This window comes from Papio anubis, chromosome X (genome assembly GCF_008728515.1).
Source record: "Papio anubis isolate 15944 chromosome X, Panubis1.0, whole genome shotgun sequence".
Classification (NCBI taxonomy): domain Eukaryota; kingdom Metazoa; phylum Chordata; class Mammalia; order Primates; family Cercopithecidae; genus Papio; species Papio anubis.
In genome coordinates this window covers 81461781-81483046 of record NC_044996.1, presented here as the reverse complement: position 1 = coordinate 81483046, position 21266 = coordinate 81461781, and the positions used below count along the sequence as shown (strand labels likewise).

The 21266-nt window shown below is 41.9% G+C and overlaps 1 protein-coding gene across 2 annotated transcripts in view; it reads left to right on the top strand.

Moving 5' to 3' along the window:
• IGBP1 (immunoglobulin binding protein 1) overlaps positions 1 to 21266 on the top strand; it is a 32359-nt gene that overhangs the window by 8359 nt on the left and 2734 nt on the right. Inside the window, exons 3-6 of one of the 2 annotated variants that reach the window (XR_002519533.2) lie at positions 4611 to 4806; positions 6747 to 6826; positions 8206 to 8318; positions 20041 to 20159. Coding sequence is in view for 1 of the 2 variants with exons in the window: in XM_031660543.1 (XP_031516403.1) it covers positions 4611 to 4806; positions 6747 to 6826; positions 8206 to 8318 (389 nt within the window). In the remaining variant the exon portion in view is untranslated. The remainder of the gene's footprint in view (positions 1 to 4610; positions 4807 to 6746; positions 6827 to 8205; positions 8319 to 20040; positions 20160 to 21266) is intronic. The other variant, XM_031660543.1, reaches the window with a different exon arrangement.

Here is a 21266-nt window from a genome sequence, read left to right as displayed (position 1 = left end):
CCCATGAAATAGACATTCTTGTCCCCATTTTAGAGATTAAAAAAAAGCGGGGGGGGCGAGCACTCTGAGAATTGAATTGCCCAAAGTTACATAGCTAGTAAGTGGCTAGGTTAGGATTTAAACTCAGGTGTTCAAATTCCCAGTTCAGTAACATTCCCACTGTAGCATGGAAAAGAGAAGAGTAGGCCAGGTGTGGTGGCTCATTCCTGTAATCCCAACACTTTGGGAGGCCAAGGCGGGCAGATTGTTTGAGTCTAGGAGTTCAAGACCAGCCTGGGCAACATGGCAAAACCCTGTCTCTACAAGAAATACAAAAATTAGCTGGGTGGTGGTACACGCCTGTAGTCCCAGCCACTCAGGAGACTGAGGTTGGAGGATGACTTGAGCCTGAGAGATTGGGGCTGCAGTAAGCTGTGATCATAGCACTGTACTCCAGCCTGGGTGACAGTAGAGACCCTGTCTCAAAAATAAAGAGAAGAGCGATCATTTAAAAGGGTAGAAAAATGAGTTGAGGGAAAGTGTTTCTAAGACAGGGGAAAGGCACCAGTAGAGTGAAAACTAGCTGCTAATGACAAGGAGGATGATCAATAAATAGAGTGAGGCCTGGAAGAATGTGTGTGGGGTACTAGATTGATAACAAAAGTGGAGTGGTAAAGACATTACCTTTGATCTGGCATAGTGGCTTGTGCATTTAATCGCAGCACTTTGGGAGGCTGAGGCAGGAGGATCATTTGAGGCAGGAGTTTGAGATCAGCCTGGGCAATGTAGTGAGACCCCGTCTCACTACAAAAAAATTAAAAATTAGCTGGGCATGGTGGTGTGCGCCTGTCTTAGCTACTCGGGAGGCTGAGGTGAGAGAATCGCTTGAGCCCAGGAGCTCGAGGCCAAAATGAGCTGTCATCACACCACTGCACTCCAGCCTGGGCAACCAAGCGGGACCAAAGCAAAACAAAAAAAAAAACAAAGACATTACCTTGGAAATGCCTTGGTAGAGACAGAATTAGCTCCTTAAAGACAAGAGTAAAAGAGGAAGAGAGAAGTTATAAATTTTTTTTTTTTTTTTTTTTTTTGAGGCAGAGTTTTGCTCTGTCGCCCAAGCTGGAGTGCAATGGCGTGATCTCGGCTCACTGCAACCTCCACCTCCCGGGTTCAAGCAATTCTGCCTCAGCCTCCCGAGTAGCTGGGATTACAGGCATGTACCTCCCTGCCCAGTTAATTTTGTACTTTTAGTAGAGACGGGGTTTTTCCATGTTGGTCAGGCCAGTCTCAAACTCCTGACCTCAGGCGAGCCGCCTGCCTCAGCCTCCCAAAGTGCTGGGATTACAGGTGTGAGCCACCGCACCCGGCCAGTTAACAGAGATTTTATGGTGAAGAGGGAAATTGAATTCTACATTGGCTGGCCATCTGGTGAGTGTGATGGTGATAATAGTCTTCACAAAAGATGAACAAAAGGATGGATGAGCAAGGGTGACCGCTCAGCCAAAGTTTGACAATAATGGTTTGTAGTTGAACCATTTGATACAGGTTTCTAATTCCTTAACTCTCTTCAACAGCTTGGGAACAGAGAAAGGGAATGGAAGTTGCCCAGGGTCAGAAGGGTTACAAGGATAGGGGATTGTAGGGCAATAGGGAGTATTTCCATGTAATGGCCCACCATGGGGAATCTAACGGTGATGAAGGTCTAAGACTGGTTTTCCATCTGGTCCTTGGAGCCCCAAAATTTCACTGCAGTGCCTCAGGGTGGGGGGAAGTGTTGGCAGCCCTCCTGATTTAACCAAGGTAAATTTTACTTATTACTTATGGGAGTTCCATGGCATCTCTCATTAGAAGAAAAGGTTCTTTTACTAAGACAAAATTGTTTAAAAAACACTGGCCCAAATGAACAAGTGTTGAGTTAGAAGTTTAAAAGATGACGAGCAGGCTGGGTGCAGTGGCTCACACCTGAAATACACTTTGAGAGGCTAAGGCAGGCAGATGACCTGACGTCAGGAGTTTGAGACCAGCCTGGCCAACACGGCAAAACCCTGTCTCTACTAAAAATACAAAAATTAGCTGGGTGTGGTGGTGCACACCTATAATCCCAGCTACTTGGGAGGCTGAGGCAGGAGAATCACTTGAACCCGGGAGGTGGAGATTGCAGTGAGCCAAAATTGCGCCGCTGCACTCCAGCCTGGGTGACAGAGCAAGACTCTGTCTCAAAAAAAAAAAGATGATGAGCAAAGTCATAGAAGCTAGGAAATAGAAGAAAAGGAAGGAGCAGCAGAGTACAGTAGTTAGGCCTTAAGCATGCAGAGAATGGGAACAGAAACAAAAGAACCTTATTCAGAGGACTACTAGACTAACCCCGAATTTACCCTGAATTGTATCATCCTAAGGTCCTCATATGTTATTTTTTTCCTGTGACTTAGGTACATCCAGGAAAGAGGGTTGGGGATAGGAGTGAGACTGGAGTTAAACATTCTCAAGCGGTATCTCTGATAGCATTCATGAACTAGGAATTGTATTTCTTTGTAGTGTTTTACTCAAAAAGCTTCCTAGGATGATGATGTGTCAGTTATTTGTAACATTATAGTAAATGTTCAATTGTTAAGTAAAAGGAACAGAAGAGCCTAAAATTTTTTTAAATAGCCTTTTCAGAACAGTGGTTCTTGACTTTTTTTTTCTTTTTTTGAGATGAAGTCTCACTCTGGCGTCAGGCTGGAGTGCAATGACACGATCTCGGCTCACTGCAACCTCCCACTCCCTAGTTCAAGCAGTTTTCCTGCCTCAGCCTCCCAAGTAGCTGGAATTACAGGCGCACGCCACCACGCCCAGCTAATTTTTGTGTTTTTAGTAGAGATGAGGTTTCACCATGTTGGCCAGGGTGGCCTCGATCTCCTGACCTCATGATGCACCCCCCTCAGCCTCCCAGAGTCCTGAGATTACAGGGCCGAGCCACTGCGCCCGGCCGGTTCTTGACTTTTCATGGGTCATGGACCCCTTGCCCCTTTGATAATTTGATAAAATCTATACAAATTTCTCAGCCAAAGAAAGAGAAAGCATATAGGTAGAGTTCTGTATAAAATTTGAGGGAGTTCAAGGACCACCCCCACCACACTGAACTCTCTGTGGACTTCAGCTTAAGACACCCTGATTTGGGTGAAGACCTACAGAGGAACATCTGATTCTGGAGAGTCTAAAGTGGGATTTCAAGCAGAGATATTTCAAGATACGTCTCTTGGAAATCTTGATGTTTTTCCTTGACTTCTCTCTTTCCTTCAGGCTCTTACATCCAATAAATCAACATATCCTATCTATTTTATATTTTAAATATACCCGCATCCCACTATCTCCATCACTACCTTCCTGTTTCAGGTCACCATCTCTCACTTGGATTGTGGCAGTATCCTTTTAATTGCTTTGCCTGCTTATATCCTTGCCTCATAGCTCCCACAGCCTGTACTCCACACAACAGCCAGAGTGGCCCATATTTTAAAAAGTCTTTTAATGTCACTCTATTCATGTCATGTATTCAAAAGCCTCCAGTGGCTTTCCCATTCAAAATATCATGATATTTGATATTTTGGTTATTGCGACCTACCAGGTTCTACACATTATGGCCCTGGCTATGTCTGACTTCATTTTCTATCACTCCTCTTGACCTCAGCCACACTGGCCACCTTGATATTTCTCAGCCGTGTCAGGCCAGGCACACTTCCCACCTCATGGCCCTTGTATTTGCTCGTCTTCCTTAGCATAGTCTTCCAGATATTGGCATAGTTACTTTCCTGAAGCCTTTGTTCACTGTCACCTTTTCAGAGAGGTCTCTTCTGACTACCTTGTATCTAATAGCACCACTACTTTTCCACCATCACCGTATGCACTTGACCTTACTTTTTGCTCTTTCATAGCACTTATCACAACCTAACTCATCTATTTCTTTTTGTCTACTCCACTAGAATGAATGCTTCATGAGACCAAGGACTTTTCTTTCATACACTGCTGTGTCTCCAGCACTGAGAATGGTGCCTGTCACGCAATAGGTACTCAGTAGATATTTGTCAGATGACATACTAGAATGCATCCTGAAAAAGAAAGGTAGCCAGGGTGGTTACGAGTCTTCAGATGATATAAAGATAAGCCAGAAGAGCTGGGAACATTTTGCCCAGAAGAAAAAAAGAGTTGACCATTTTTTAGGCTGTTTCACAAGGCATTCCTGCATCAGTGGCAGGTAAATGACCTCTAAGATTCTACGATTCTTTGAAGGTGTAATTCTCAAAATGGAAGCATCATAGGAAGCACTATGTTGCGATTCTAAGCACCCACCCTAGTAAAGGTCAGTATAATCAAATGACTAAGGTACTCATCATCCCTAAAAGAGTTGCTGAGATCCGGTTACTTCTGTATTTTTCTGGCTTCAGAATGTACTCCTCAGCCCCTGCTGGGTCCTTGTCATCTGAGGGAACTGCCTGGTGGCAAACTCTGGGGTATAGAATCTATATTCCTGCCAAAGTGGAAATTGGCGTGCTTACTACCCGGTCATTTGCAAAGATGAAATCTTATTGAGGCCTTCTTTTGAAGGAATACCTCTTTATTTGTAAGTTCATGGGTAATGCTTTTCTGTGGAACAGATACAAGCAGAAGAAGGAGTTGGAGCATAGGTTGTCTGCAATGAAATCTGCTGTGGAAAGTGGTCAAGCAGATGATGAGCGTGTTCGTGAATATTATCATCTTCACCTTCAGAGGTGGATTGATATCAGCTTAGAAGAGATTGAGAGCATTGACCAGGAAATAAAGATCCTGAGAGAAAGAGACTCTTCAAGAGAGGTAAGCCTGGCCAAAGAAAGCTACTGCCAGAGATTTGAGTATTCTACAGGAGATCAAATTAAGATCCTGTTAAGTCTCCATAAAATCACTGTTTTTATCGAGATGAGTATAGAAAGGCCAAAGGGTCACGAGAGTAACTTTCTCTTTAATTTAATGTGCTCCCCAGTGCTTTTTAATCTGTAACACACTTGTAGTCATTTGTAATGTTGTGGTATACCATGGGGGACAGAAAAGTCTCTGAAATAAAAATTGGTTTTGGTTGTGGAAAGCTGTGGCTGCTGAAGGAAGGCATAGGGAGTTAAACCTTTTAAAATCTGTGCTAACTGGCCACTATGGTGGCTCATGCCTGTAATCCCAGCACTTTGGAATGCCAAGGCGGGCAGATCACTTGAGGCCTGGAGTTTGAGACCAGCCTGGCCAATATGGCAAAACCCCCTCTCTACTAAAAATACAAAAATTAGCCGGGTATGGTGGTGCGTGTCTGTGATTCCAGCTACTCAGGAAGCTGAGGCAGGAGAATTGCTTGAACCTGGGAGGCAGAGGTTGCAGTGAGCTGAGATCATGCCACTGCACTCCAGCCTGGGTGACAGAATGAGACTCCATCTCAAAAAAAAAAAAAAAATTGTGCTGACTATAATAAAGGGGAAGAGAGAAAGAGGATAGGAATGGAGAAGAAAGGTAGAACTGGAGGAGAGGGAGAAAAGAGTAGGAAGAATCTGAAACAAAAGACCAGGGGGATATGCTTAGGTTGGAGGAGGAATTAGAATTTAACCTTGCCACAATGATGCACTCTCACACCTTTAGATTACCCATGTAGGAGGCACAGCAAGGACATTTCCATGCACAGAGTGTCCAGTAAACTGGTAAAGAAACCTGGTGTAACAGCTTTGGCTGTCTTTGAACATCATAACCCTGTTTTGGAGCTGCCACTTCAAAAGAATAGGCTCTGCTGCCACTTGTTCTTTGGTTCAGGACACAACATGAATTGGGTTGAATTTATCAGCAAGTCACAGGCATTTATTTAAGTCCTCAGAGAAACCTCTTCCTAATTTGATTTGTACTAATTAGCCCAGGAGCTCTTGCCTCAGGATAACATCAACCTAGTTCTTCATGTTAAGAGATCGAAGAATGAACAATTAGTATTCTAAGGTCATAAGGCCCCTTGAGCATGTCTAGATGAGTGCTTTACAAGCATTTTAAGGCTGGACTTTTCTGGGTCCTGCCCTGTCCCTTTCTTTGTGTGTGGGTTTTTTGTTTTTTCTTGTTCATTTGTTTGTTGGTTGTAATTGTCATGTTGTTTTAATGTCCTCTCATGTGGTATTGGAATTGGTTCTGAAAGTGATCGAGCTAGAACTAAGTGAGCACCTTTTCTTTAACCATCCTTTGTTTCAGCATGCCCCTAGAAAGCCAAGGTTCCTTGAAACTTTTCTATATACCTCTATATGGAAACTACCAACTATTCCTTGTCCCTTTCATTTAGGAACATTGACTTCTAAAGCGCCGTAGAAGTTCTTGACAGTTAAGTGCATAATTACATTGGAAGAGGTTTTAGAAGAAAGGTTGTAGTGATTCAACTTTTTAACTGAAGGCCCCGCTGAGGAAAGGGGCTTCAAGTTCACCTCAAGGGATTTAGATGGAACATGGAAGAGGACTTTGGAATCTTCTTCTTTGGACAGGGTATTTTAAAGCCAAGTAATTTTTTTTACTTCTAGTGATATGATTCCTGGGAGAACTTTCTGTCTTTTTTGTAAGGTACTCAGGCCCCCTCAGGAGAGCTAAGGAACCTCCACCATTAGTGTTCTGCTGCTATATCTTAGAGACTGATAAATAGAAAGTGAATTTTGAATCCAGAGCTTTTCAAGCACCCGAAGACTTGAGAGCCCATATGGTAGGTTGAGTAAAATGGCAAATTCACCTCTCATAATTAATTTCCTTTTTAGGCATCAACTTCTAACTCATCTCGCCAAGAGAGGCCTCCAGTGAAACCCTTCATTCTCACTCGGAACACGGCCCAAGCCAAGTAGGTAGTACTAGAAAGGGGTTTGCTTTGCAGCCCTCTGCTTTTATGGTTCAATGTGGCAATTCATGAGTGACCCACAGACTGAGTGATGTTGAAAAGTCATGAACTCGGCCGGGCACAGTGTCTCACGCCTGTAATCCTAGCACTTTGGGAGGCCGAGGTGGGTGGATCACCTGAGGTCGGGAGTTCGAAACTAGCCTGACCAACATGGAGAAACCCCGTCTCTACTAAAAATACAAAATTAGCTGGGCGTGGTGGCACATGCCTGTAATCCCAGCTACTAGGGAGGCCGAGGCAGGAGAGTCGATTGAACCTGGGAGGCAGAGGTTGCAGTGAGCCGAGATCATGCCACTGCCCTCCAGCCTAGGCAACAAGAGTGAAACTCCGTCTCAAAAAAAACAAAAAAAAAGAAAAGTCATGATCTCACCTACGGAAGTTGTTCTTTTATCAAAGGGATATTATCTCTCCCGAAACTTTCACCATGTCTGTCTTCCTCAGACACTTCCTTCACAAACTCAAGCTTAAAAATAGGCACACATGGGCCAGGCATGGTGGCTCACGCCTGTAATCCCAGCCCTTTGGGAGGCCGAGGCAGGCGGGTCACCTGAGGTCAGGAGTTCAAGACCAGCCTGGCCAACATGGCAAAGCCCTATCTCTACTAAAAATAGAAAAATGAGCCAGGCATGTTGGTGGGCACCTGTAATCCCAGCTACTCAGGAGGCTGAGGCAGGAGAATCGCATGAACCCAGGAGGTAGAGGCTGCAATGAGCTGAGATCACCCCACTACACTCCAGCCTGGTCGACAGAGTGAGACTCCATCTAAAAAAAAAAAAAAAAAAAAAAAGGCGCACATGTAAACAAACAAATAAAACAGAAAAAAGGAAAATAATTGAATGGGGAATTGTATACTTTAAAGGTTTTGTTTTGTTTTGTTTTGTTTTTTAAACATTATTCGCACTCTTCCTGCCTTCAGCTACAATTCTCAAAAGGACATATTTGCCTCCCTATGATTTAATTCTGAGTTCTTGAGATACTTTTCCCTAGGGTGGCATGAGAGTCTCCTTGTTTTCTGTACCTTTCAGAGTCACCAACTGTGAATACCCATTCCACGGTGTCTTCACTGCTTTGTGGAGTATTGGCCTCTGGGATTGCTTAATGGGAGATGATCCTGGGCTATTTATCTTCTCATGAAAGCTCTGGACTTTAATGCCCCTTTCTGGATGCCTCTTTTTACATATCCTCCCGTGAGTTTGCACAACTCCTCAGAAGTTGACTGGGTAGGGAACAAGGCTGAAATGGACACAGACTTTGTTGTTAAAGAGACTTTTTAGTAGTATTTTTTTTTTTTTCATTTTCTAAATGCAGTGTAATTTTTGCAGAGTATTTGGAGCTGGTTATCCAAGTCTGGCAACTATGACGGTGAGTGACTGGTATGAGCAACATCGGAAATATGGAGCATTACCGGATCAGGGAATAGCCAAGGCAACACCAGGTATGACGGGGTAGGAGGGAAATAGTTGTACCACTGGTCTTTTACTCCCTGGCAATTAAGTTCTCACCAAGTATAGTTGCCCTTTAGGAGCAGAAATAGTGGGGACAAAGATTCTGAGTAATAGAAAGATTCTAGGCAGTATTATGTTTATTATTAGATAGCAAATGATTATGGGAGGATGGGGACAGTGGTAGCATAGTTTGTAAATCTCTCCAAATGTCATGACATAAAAACAGAGCAAGCTGTGTAGAAAACTCAGTCTATGGATAGCAGTTCCACATCTGGTAATGGCAGAGTAGGTTGTATCAGGCCAGCCCTTCATACAGGATAACAATTACAAACTGAACAAAATATTTTTAAAAACAACTACCTGAAGGTACTGGAAGGTCACCAAAACAGGTGTAAGCTGAAGGAGAGTCAGCACTTACAAGGAGGAAATGATACTTGGAACTCCTTGAGGGCAGGGACTTTGGCTTACTGTACCTTTAATGCCCAACTTAGTAATTGGGTCATAATGGGTACTTGGAATTGTCTTTGGAAGGGCAAGATGGAGAGGGTGGCCATCAAAAAGGTGGAAGCAATAGGGCATAACAGAAAAAGTATGGACAGACCTGGGATGAACAGTCTGACTCCTGTCACATTTTTTTGAGACGAAGTCTCACTCTTGTCCCCCAGGCTGGACTGCAATGGCGTGATCTTGGCTCACTGCAACCTCCGCCTCCTGGGTTCAAGCAATTCTCCTGCCTGAGCCTCCCGAGTAGCTGGGATTACAGGCACCTGCCACCATGCCTGGCTACTTTTTGTATTTTTAGTAGAGATGGGGTTTCACCATGTTGTCAGGCTGGTCTTGATCTCCTAACCTCAGGTGATCTACCCGCCTCGGCCTCCCAAAGTGCTGGGATTACAGGCATGAGCCACTGTGTCTGACCCTCCTGTCACTTAATAGATGGAATATCCTAGTCCCTCTGAGCTTCAGTTTCCTTATCTCATATATTAACCCATTTGATCCTTTTTTAAAAAGGAAAAATAGAGACAGGGTCTCACTGTGTTTTCCAGGCTAGTCTCAAACTCCTGGGCTCAGGCAATCCTCCTGCCTCAGCCTCCCAAAGCACTGGGATTATAGGCATCAGTCACCACGCTCAGCTTCATTTGATCCTCTTAAAACTTCATGAAGCAGACATTCTTCTTCTCATTTTAAGATGAGAAAGTGCTCTGGGACAAATAGGTGAAAACGAAAAGAAAAAAAAATAAAAATAAATAAGATGCGCTGGGCGCAGTGGCTCACACCTTTAGTCCCAACACTTTGGGAGGCTGAGGCAGGCGGATTGCTTGAGCCCAAGAGTTCAAGACCAGCCTGAGCAATATGGCGAAACCCCATCTCTACCAAAAATACAAAAACCAACCGAGCGTAGTGGCATGTATCTGTAGTCCCATCTACTCGGGTGGCTGAGGTGGGAGGATCACATGAGCCCAGGAGGCAGAGGTTGTAGTGAGCCAAGATCATGCCATTGCACTCCAGCCTTGGTGACAGAGTGAGACCCTGTCTCAAACAAATAAAATGAGGAAGTAGTCACTGAGAACTGACTTAAAGTGGCCTGACTAGGATTTAAAATCAGACCTTCAAATTCCCAGATTCAGTTCTGTTTCTACTACAGCACCAAAAAGAGAAGAGTGGTAATTTGAAAGGATTAGCTTTTCACCTGTGGGCAAACTGCAGTTACTATGATGTGGGATAACTCAAACTTAGTTAGGAACTTGCAGTAGTACTGTTTGAGGAATGAGAGAACTGAGGTCACAGTGACTAGCAACTGAAAAATGAAGGAAGATATCCCAGAAAAGAGAGAACCACAGAGAAGATGCCCTTTTTCTGTGTACAGACCCTACTGAAATCTCTGGCTGACTATGCATGCACAGAATGGACTCTAAGCACCTCAACTAAGGCTAAAATAACTGAATGGAGAATTCAGCTGTTGCCCAATGCAAGGGAGGTAGAATTTGGCATTTTGGTTTTAGACAAGTTAATTGCCTGCTAAAATGAAAAATCAGTACTCTTTAGAGGAATGAAACATAATTCAAAATCTCTACAATATATCATTTATCACGTCCAGAATTCAATTCTAAGCTATTAGACATGAAAAAAACAAACAGGAAAATGTGACTCATAACTCAAAAGGAAAGGCAATCAATGGATACCAACCCCAAGATAACTCAGATGTTGGAATTAGCGGACAGGGACTTTAAAACAGCTATTATTTTTATCCTCAAGGGCAGAGAGCAAAAGATGTTTGTAATTAATGAAGAGATAAGAAATCTCAGCAGAGAAATAGAAACCATACACATAATTCTGGAATGGAAAAATACAATATCTGAAAATGTAAAGTCACTGGATGAGCTTAATACCAGACTGTTGCTGACAGAAGAGCGTGTCAGTTAACTTGAAGATCAATAGAAATTATCCAATCTGAAAAAAAAGAATGGGTAAAAGTAAGCAGTATCTCAGTAGCCTGCGGAATTATGTACAAAGGTCTCATGTATGTGCAATTGGAATGCCAGTACGAGAGGAGAAAGAAGGGAACAGAAAAACTTGAAGAAATGATGGCTAAAGATTTCCCAAGATTCAGAAATGTCAGCAAACCCCAAGCAGTTTAAATACAAAGAAAATCACACATAGGCACATTATAGTCAAACTGCAGAACACCAGAGAGAAAGAGGAAATTTTGAAATCATCCAAAGATAAAGTACACATTACAAATAGGAGAACAAGGATATAAATTATTGCTGAATTTCCATTAAAAACTGTGGGAGCCGGAGATGGTGGAACATCTTCAAAGTGGTGGGGGGAGGAACTTGTCAATGTATAATTTTATACCCAGTGAAAAATATCCATAAAATGAAGATGAAATTAAGACATTTTCAGATAAATGAGAGCTACAAGAATTCTTCACCAGAAAATTGACATTAGAGAAATGCTGAAGAAAATTCCTCAGGCTGAGGGGAATGGTATCTATTCATATAGAAATGTAAATATTCAAGTAGTGAAGAGCATCAGAAATGGTAATTATGTGGGTAAATACAAAGGACTATCTCCCTCAACCCAGTTTTAAAAAACTATACGTGACTTCTCAAAGCAAAAATTACAGTACTGTCTTGTGAGGTTTATAATATATGAGGTGTAGTATATATGACAGCCATTGCAAAAAGGACAGGGTAAATGGAACTATTTTGTTTGTGAGATTCTTCTGTTTTATGTGAACTGATACATGTACACAAATTACTCTAAAACTTAGCAGCTTAAAATAATCAGCATTCATTGTATCACATAGTTTCTGAGGGTGAGGAATTCAGAAGCAACTGGGTGGTCCTAGCTCAGAAACATTCATGAGGTTGCAGTCAAGCTGTCAGCTGGGGCTGCAGTCTTCTGGAAGCTTGGATGGGACTAGAGAATTTGCTGCCAAGCTCATCAATGTAGCTGAGGACAGGAGGCTCACATAGCATTGCTCACAACATAACAGCTTTCATTCCCCAAAGTGAATGATCTGAGAATGACCCAAATCAAAAGGCTCAACATCTTTTGTAATCTAATGTTGGAATATGACTTCTGCCCTATTCTATTGGTCATATAGGCCAACCCTGACAAACAGTATGAGAGGGGACTCCATAAGAGCATGAATACCAAGAGGCTGGGATTGTTGGGCACCATCCTTGAGGCCCCCCATCACATAATTTTAACTCTAAGTAGGCTGGAAAGTTAAAGATGAACATTGTATTTCCTAGAGCAACCACTTAAAAAATAATTTATCAAGAGAATGAGAAAACAAGCCACAACCTGGGAGAAGATACTTGCAAAAGACATATCTGATGAAGGACTTTGTATATTTTACCCAAAATATGCAAAGAACTCTTAAAACCCAACAATAAGAAAAGGAGCAGTTTTAGGCCAGGTGTAGTGGCTCACACCTGTAATCCCAATACTTTAGGTGGCCAAAGTAGGAGGATCCCTTGAGCCCAGGAGTTCAAGATCAGCTTGAGCAACATGGTAAGACCCCCTCTCCACAAAAAAAAAAAAAAAAAGTTTAAAAAAACTAGCCAAGCATGATGGTTTGTGCCTGTAGTCCCAGACACTTAGGAGGCTGAGGTGGGAGGATTACTTGAGCCTGTGAGGTCGAGGCTGCAGTGAGCTATCATCGCACCACTGCACTCCAGCCTGGGTGACAGAGCAAGACCCTGTCTCAAAAAAAAGGGAGCAGCCTGATTAAGAAGTGGGCCAAAAACCTTAACCAATACCTCACCAAAGAAAATACACAGATCACAGATAAGCATGTGAGAAGATGCTCTACATCATGGCATTAGAGCAATGAAAATTAAACCACACTGAGATACCACTATACACCTGATAGAATGGCCAAATCCAGAGCACCTCAAATGTAAATGGAATAAACCTTCAAATTAGAAGTCAGGGATCGATTATCAGGTCTAGCTACATGCTGCCTATAAGAGATACTTTTTAAATATGAAGACACAGATTGGTTACAAATAAAAAGAACAAAAAAGTTATATAGGTGGCTCACACCTGTAATCCCAGCACTTTGGGAGGCCAAGGCATTTGGATCACGAGGTCAGAAGTTCAAGACCAGCCTGACCAACATGGTGAAACTCCGTCTCTACTAAAAATACAAAAGTTAGCCGGGTGTGGTGGTGCGCGCCTATAATCCCAGCTACTCAGGAGGCTGAGGCAGGAGAATCACTTGAACCCGGGAGGCTGAGATTGCAGTGAGCCGAGATCACACCACTGCACTCCAGCTTGGGTGACAGAGTGAGACTCTATCTCAAAAAAAAAAAAAAAAAGATATATAGGTTGAGCATCCTAAATCTGAAAATGAAAAACCTGAAATGCTCCAAAATCCAAAAGTTCTTAAAGCTAATGATGCTTAAAGGAAATGCTCGCTGGAGCATTTTGGATTTTCAGATTTGGGATGCTCAACCAGTAAGTATATGATGCAGATACTCTAAAATAAAAAACAAATCTGAAATACTTCTGGTCCCATGCATTTCAGATAAGGGATACTCAACCTATACCATGCTAACAGTAAGCATAAGAAAGCTGCAGTAGCTATAGTAATATCAGATAAAGTAGATTTCAAGACGAAAATGTATTATCAGATATTTTGAAAGGGCATTTCCTACTGATAAAGTGGCAATTTATCAGGGAGACACAGCAGTCATAAATGCGTTTGTGCCTAATAGTTTTCAAATTATTTACTTGAATACTTATAGGCCACGGTAGGGTTATTCATTGGCCCAATTTCAATATTGCGTCTCCAGGAACAGAAAGGCCTGGGGCAGGGTTGGGACAGCCAGTCAGTGGAGCAGTCAGTACATACACATTTACCCATTAAGTTCTCCGTCTTCTGTGGGCATGGTTTGTGGTGCCCCAAAACAATTACATTGGTAATACCAAAGACCACAGATCACCATAACAAATAAAGAAAAAGTTTGAGAAACTGAGAATTACCAAAATGTGACACAGTGACAGGAAGTGAGCAAATGCTCTTAGCAAAAGGGCACCAATAGACTTGCTCGCTGCAGGGTTGCCACAAACCTTCAATTTGTAAAAAAAAAAAAAAAAAAAAAGTCTCTGCAAAGCACAGTAGAGTGAGGCACAATAAAACAAGGTATGCCTTCACCTTCTTTTCAGATACCCATGGAACATTCACCAAGGTGGATCATATACCGGTCTATGAAATAAGTCTCAATAAATTTTTAAAAATTGAAATCACACTGAATATATCCTCAGACCACAATGGAATTAAATTAGAAATCAATAACATACCTAGAAAATTCTCAAATATTTGAAAATTAAACAATACACTTCTAAATAACGTATAGGTCCAAGAGGAAATTAGAAAGAAAATTAGAAAATACTTCTAACTGGGAATAAGTTCAAGAGATCTGTTATACAGCATGGTGACTATCGTTAATGGCTGGGTGTGGTGGCTCACGCCTGTAATCCTAGCACTTTGGGAGCCCGAGGCAGGTGGATCACCTGAGATTGGGAGTTCAAGACTAACCTGGCCAAGATGGTAAAACCTTGTCTCTACTAAAAATACAAAAATTAGCCGAGCGTGGTGGCGGCTGTAATCCCAGCTATTCGGGAGGCTGAGGCAGGAGAATGGGTTGAGTCTAGGAGGCAGAGGTTGCAGTGAGTCAAGATCACGCCATTGCACTCCAGCCTGGGCAACAGAGCAAAACTCTATCTCAAAAAAAATAAAAATAAAATACAGAGTAGATGTTAAGTGTTCTTACTGCAAAAATAACAATGTGTAAGATGCTGCATCTTTTAATTAGCTAGATTTAACTATCCCATAATATATACTTCAAAACATGCTGTACACCGTAAATTTTTGTTTGCCCATTTAAAAATAAAGAGAATACTTTGAACAGAATTACAGTGAAAGTACAGCATCAGAATTTATGGGATACAACTCGAGCAATGCTGAGATGGAAATATGTGTAACTTTCAACACTTGTTAGAAAAAAGGAAGATAAAATCAATTACCTAAGGTTTTACCTTAACAAGGGCGGGGGGTGGGCCTAGGGAACAAAGCAAGCCCAAAGTAAATAGATGAAAGGAAATAAAGGCAGGGAAACTAGGGGTGGTCGTGGTCATGGTAGTAATGCACAAAAGCTGGACATGTGTATACTCCCATGACCTGGCAGTCTCACTCCTCAGTATATACCTAAGAGGAGTGAGACCATATGTCCACAAAAGACCTGTGCAAGATTGAACATAGCAGCATTATTTGTAATAGTCCACACTGAATACACCACTCAAATGCCCATAAATAATAGAATGAAGAAATAAATTTTGGTATATTCACACAATGGAAAACTATGTAGCAGTAAGGTTAAACTATAGTTTGTTAGCTGTGACAAATATAGCTGAATCTTATAAACCTAATTATGAGTGAAAAAAGCCAGATGCAAAAGAGTATATACTGTGTGATTCCATTCATACAAACTTGAACAAACAGGTAATACTTGTGTGTGCTGGTTGAAAGTTAGTAAGTGTTCACCCTTAGTTGGGGATCATGAATGGAACTGGACCTACAGGGTCTTCTGAGGAGTTAGAAATATTTTGTATCTTGATCTGGGTACTGATTACATGGATGTGTTCAATATGTGAGAGTTCACTGAGCTATACAAATATTAGTATACTTTTCTACATGTATGTTATACTTCAGTGAATATGAAAAAATACCCATGGACAATATTTATAATGAAAATAGGTGGCAGTGTATCCACATGAACCTCACAATAAAAACAGGTAAGGGCAAATTACCCGTAGCCACAAGATCCAGCAGTTATTGGCATCTGTGCAGGAGAAAACCGGAGTTGGCAGGCCATCTGAAAAACTTGACAGACAGAATTCCAAAGCAGCATATTCCCTAGAAAGAATGGCAGTCCCATTTAAGAACTGCAGTTGAAACTGGGAGGGATGAGTATGAGGGACCAATAGTCAGAAAGTCTGAAAGGGATAGAGTAGTCTAGTCCTTAATGAACTCTTGAAGTTGATCCACCAGGTCTCCCTTCCAGGACAGGGACTCCACACTGAGGAGAAATTGCTGAGAGTAGAATTGAAATTAAGCAGGACAGGAATAGAAAAAGAAAGAAAAGGTCCAGATGAAATTAGGAGAGAGGACCAGAACCAGGAACTCCAGTCAAGCAAGTAATCATATTTCTTTAATGCACATAAAAACAGCAGAAAGGGAGCCTCTATGAAGTTAGAAAAGCTACTCTGAACCGTGCTTCTTTCTGCAAGTTTAGGAATACATTTCACGTAAAAATGAACAACAGACTGTGGTGATGGTTGCACAACTCTAAATATAAAACACTGAACTGGGCTGGGTGGGTTGGCTCATACCTGTAATCCCAGCATTTTGGGAGACGGATCACAAGGTCAGGAGTTTGAGACCAGCCTGGCCAAGACAGTGAAACCCTGTCTCTACTAAAAATACAAAAAAAAAAAAAAAGAAGAAGAAAAAAAGCCGGTCACGGTGGTGCGTGCCTGTAGTCCCAGCTACTCGGGAGGCTGAGGCAGGAGAATCGGCCTGAACCCGGGAGGCGGAGGTTGCCGTGAGTCGAGATAGCGCCACTGCACTCCAGCCTGGCAACAGAGCAAGACTTTGTCTCAAAGAAAAACAACAACAACAACAAAAAAAAAAAACAACTGAACTGTATACTTTTAAGTGGGTAGATTTTATGGATTCTGAAATATAGCACAAAGCTGAGAAAAAGGGAACAGAAAATTATCAAAGTCAAACCCTACACAAAATTAGAAAAGAATTGAAAACACTACAGAAAGACATGCTCAAAAAAAAAAAACAGAACAAATCTGAAACATGGTATTCAAAAAAGAGTTGGAAGATATTCGGAAAATAACATAGGACATGGAAGGAAATATAAAGCAGGATTAGAAAAACTCAGAAATATGACAACTTGGGGAACATGAATCATTTCAGAAATATAGGCTAAAGTAGAAGGAAACAAGAATGAGTGAATGCAACAGAAAATGCCTTATTATGGTAAAAGGAAGGAAAATTTTAAAATGAAAAAAGATAAACAGGGTTTGAGGAAAAGTGACATATACTAAAGATAGTAAAGGAGACCCGGCATATAGATAATAGGATTATCTGAAGAAGAAAGCCAAAGCAAGGAAAAAGAATAAATGCTAAAAGTTAATATTAAGGAAAGTTTCTTGGGATTAAAAAAGTTGAGGTGGGGGGATCTCTGTGGGTGTGGCGCAACCCACAGGCAGCCACAGCAGTGCTATATTCCAAGGCACAGGTGCTCAGGGTGGCTGTGGAACTTGGTCCTGGGTCCAGTATCTTCTTGAACTGCTGCAGCACCCATGACATGGGTGCATGTTCAGTCTCAGGCACAGGTGGATGCCGCTCTCCCACCAAGCCGAGGACTATGACTCTGAGGCACTTCCCAGTAGCTTGGGCCCAGGGGCAGGGATGTAGCTGTGATTCCTATCCTGGGGGTCAGGGCATAGTACTGGCATGGCTCTGGGAAGCGAGGGGTGTTCCAGACACTCAGACCCCAGGGAGCAGGGCACAGTGGCAATTCAGGCACCAGGAAAGAAGATACTGTGTAGTGGTGACTCTGGACCCTGGAAGTTCTATGAGGCCGGGTGCAGTGGCAACACAGCCCCAGGAATGGTGGGGCATAGCTGTGGCTTGGGCTCCAGTGGGTGGGATGCAGTGCAGTGTTGGCTTTGCTCCCCAGGGAGGTGGGACACCTCAGTGACTCAGACCCCAGAGGTCTGGTCCAGATCCAGGGAGGTGGGGGTGCTATGGCTGTTTGGCCCAGAGAGCATTGTATACACATTAGCCAAGGCTGTGTTTCCCTGGGGGGTCCAGGGACCCGGTGCTATGCAGGCTAAAGCACCAGGTTCCCAGCTGCTCCCCTGGGCCAAAGCTCCAGTTCCCTGGGGCTGAGGCACTGAGTTGGATCAGGCACCAAAGAGGCACAACTGCTCCCCCAAACCAGGCCCAGCTTCTCTGCAGGGCCTAAGCTCCTGGTCCTGGAGGGCTCGAGCACCACGGTCACTTGATAAGAAAAATCACACCGTGTACCTGAGAAATAACCCAGAATGACCAGTAAGACATAGTCTAATAAAATTTCTGAATTTTAAAGAAAAGCCACAGACATCTCAGTAAAAATAGTAAGTGATTTATAAAGGAAAGAAACTTAGGTTACCCTCAGTTTTTTTGAGATCTATACTTTACGCCAGAAGAAAGAAGAAAATGGAATAACAGATATTTAAGATACTCAAAGGGAAAAAATGTGAGCCAAGGAACATTATACCTGGTAAAACTGACTTTCAAGTATAGAGTACAGATATTTATCAACATGCAGAAATTCAAGAAATACTGTTCCACCATCCCATGAATTTGCTAGAGAATGAGCTTCAGACAGCCAAAGTGTTGAGAAACATTGACATAAGGACAGGTAGTGAGCGTTAAATGTACAGTTACTTGTAATATTAAGATGAAATGAGGATTAAAAGAGAGATGGATTATGTAATGCCTGTGTGCCCAGATAATGTAGATAACTATTTTTAAAAATGGAGAAATGGGGAAATCATGCAAAATTTTAATAGTTCTCAGTAATTATATTGGTGGGGTGTCAAAGTTAGTGTTATTATTGCAAGACTATGTATAATGTGAGATAATATAAATGAGCAATTATTAGATATTCTAATTCTATCGTCCTGTCTTTGAGAACTAGGACTTTTAATGTGAAAGAATACAGATGTAATTCCAAAGAATTTAGATTTTTTTTTAAACCCTGTAGTACTCCATATGAACGCATGAGAAATTTTATTTAAAAGTAAACACACACACACACACACACACACACACCCTACTTTTGCTCTATCCACTGAAAAGGCTGAGAAACAAGGACCAGCCCAGTAGCAATGAGGATACCTAGTAACTCCAGTTGTGATACAGAAATACTCTTCCCAATATTCTTTCTTTTAAGAAATCAGGATATCTTAGAGAAATAACTGACTACAATTCTGGGTCAGGAAATGTATAAAATAAGCTTGGAACATCTTGTCATAAAAGATAGGGAAGGAGCTTTCAAAGGCTACTGGGGTCATATCAAAAGCCAATTTGAAGATGTTTCCACTGGCCAATTTGGTTTCACAGAGGATAATTGACAGTAGCAACAAGTCCATCCAACACCCAAATCTTGGTTTCTAATACCATCCTCTAATAAATGAACCAGGGCTCCTTGGAGAAATAGCTGATTCTAGGGCTGAGGCAGAGAATATACAAGATGTACCTGGAGCATCTCGTAGTCAGATGATAGTCAACATATAATGGGGTTATATCCTGGTAAAGCCATTGTAAGTTGAAAATATGGTTAAGTTGATAATGCGTTTGCTACACCTAACCTACCCAACATCGTAGCTTAGCCTAGCCTACCTTCGACCTGCTCAGAACACTTGCATTAGCCCACAGTTGGGCAAAATCATCTAACACAAAGCCTATTTTATACTACAATATTGAATATCTCAAAATATGAAGTATGGCTTTTACTGTAAGCATATCACTTTCACACCATCATAAAGTTGAAAAATCACCTCAGGGCTCTCTGTACTAGAAAACAAGAGCTCAAAAAATTGTTGGGGTGTTAAAGGAACACAAGAGCCAGCTGAACCCTCACAGCCCAAAACTGGGAGAACTTGGGCAGGAAAGTAAATTTAACAGTATTGGATTATCACACAAGGAATAAAATTAATACACACGAGTCCATTGTGATAGAAATAAGTGATTGAATAAGTAAATAAATGAGGGAGAAGAGATAAATCTGCCCTAGAGAAAAATTTCAAATAATTTTATGTAGATACTCCTGCTTCAAGGAGGTGTGTAGCATGACTGTGTACCCCAAAAGTGTGGGCTGTGCTTAGCGACTTGCTTCCAGGGACTGCAATGTGGAAGGAGGGAGGAGAAGTAACTTTAGTTGGAAACCTACAAATACCACTTTGGTCAGGTGATCGAAGTTATTATCAGTGTGAAGTCAGGTTGATAGCATATGTAGTATTGTCCTCCAAAACCCATAACCCTAGTCTAATTCTGTAAAAAATAGGCAACCCAAACTGAGGGACATTGTACAAATTACCTGACAAGTACTCTTCAAAACCGTCCAGGTCATCAGAATGAAGGAAAGTCTGAGAAAGAGTTACAGCCTAGAGGAGACTAAAGAGACAGACAACAAAATGTACTGTGGTGTCCTGGATAGGATCCTGGAACGGAAAAGGGACATTAGGTAAAACCTAAGGACATTTGAGTAATGTATGCACTTTAGTTGCTAATAATTTATTAGTATTGGTTCATTAGTTGTATGACAGAAACTGTATTAATGTAAGAGGTTAATAAGAAGAAACTGGGTGTGGTTATGTGGGAACTCAGTATTATTTTCTCAATTTTTCTGTAAATCGAAAACTTCTAAAATGAAGAAGTTGATTTAAATAGTTTTTTAAAACAATAATTGTGGGCCGGGCACAGTGGCTCACGCCCGTAATTCCAGCACTTTGGGAGGCTGAGGTGGGTGGATCACTTGAGGTCAGAAGTTCAAGACCAGCCTGGCCAACATGGTGAAACCCCGTCTCTACTAAAAATGCAAAAAGTAGCCGGGTGTGGTGGCAGGCACCTGTAATCCCAGCTACTCAGGAGGATGAGACAGGAGAATCGCTTGAGCCCAGGAGGCAGAGGTTGCTGTGAGCCAAGATCACACCACTGCACTCTAGCCTGGGTGACAGAGCAAGACTCCTTTGTCTCAATAATAATAATAGTTGTAACTGGTTGAAACTCATAAGATACGTTTAAATCTATAAGTTCATAATTATGTATTTTTTTATTTTTTTAGAGGTGGGTCTCACACTCTGAGCCCAGGCCAGGCTCAAGCAATCCTCCTGCCTCAGCCTGCCCAGTAGGTAGGACTACAGCCGTGCACTACCATGCCTGGCAGATTTTAAACGTTCTTTTCTTTTTTTATAATTTTTTGAGCCAATTTAAGTGTCATAATTTTTTTTTTGTAGAGACAGGGTCTCTCCATCTTGCCTAGGATGATCTCGAACTCCTGGGTTCAAGCAGTCCTCCCACCTCAGCCTCTCAAAGTGCAGCGGTTACAGGTGTGAGCCACTGTCCCCGCCTATAATTATATTATAAAACAAGTCCAAATTATTCAACCTCAGAGGCTAATAAGGGAACACATTATCTTGAGAAATGGTAAATAAAGGGAAAAAGTCAAGTATTTTATCTTTTCTACTAGGCAACCAAATAGTAGTTGATGAGGGGAAGGCTCTCTTTGTAAAAGTATTCCAGTTAATTTTCAAAAGTTAAAATTAAGGGCATCACCTTTTTGAAACCCCCC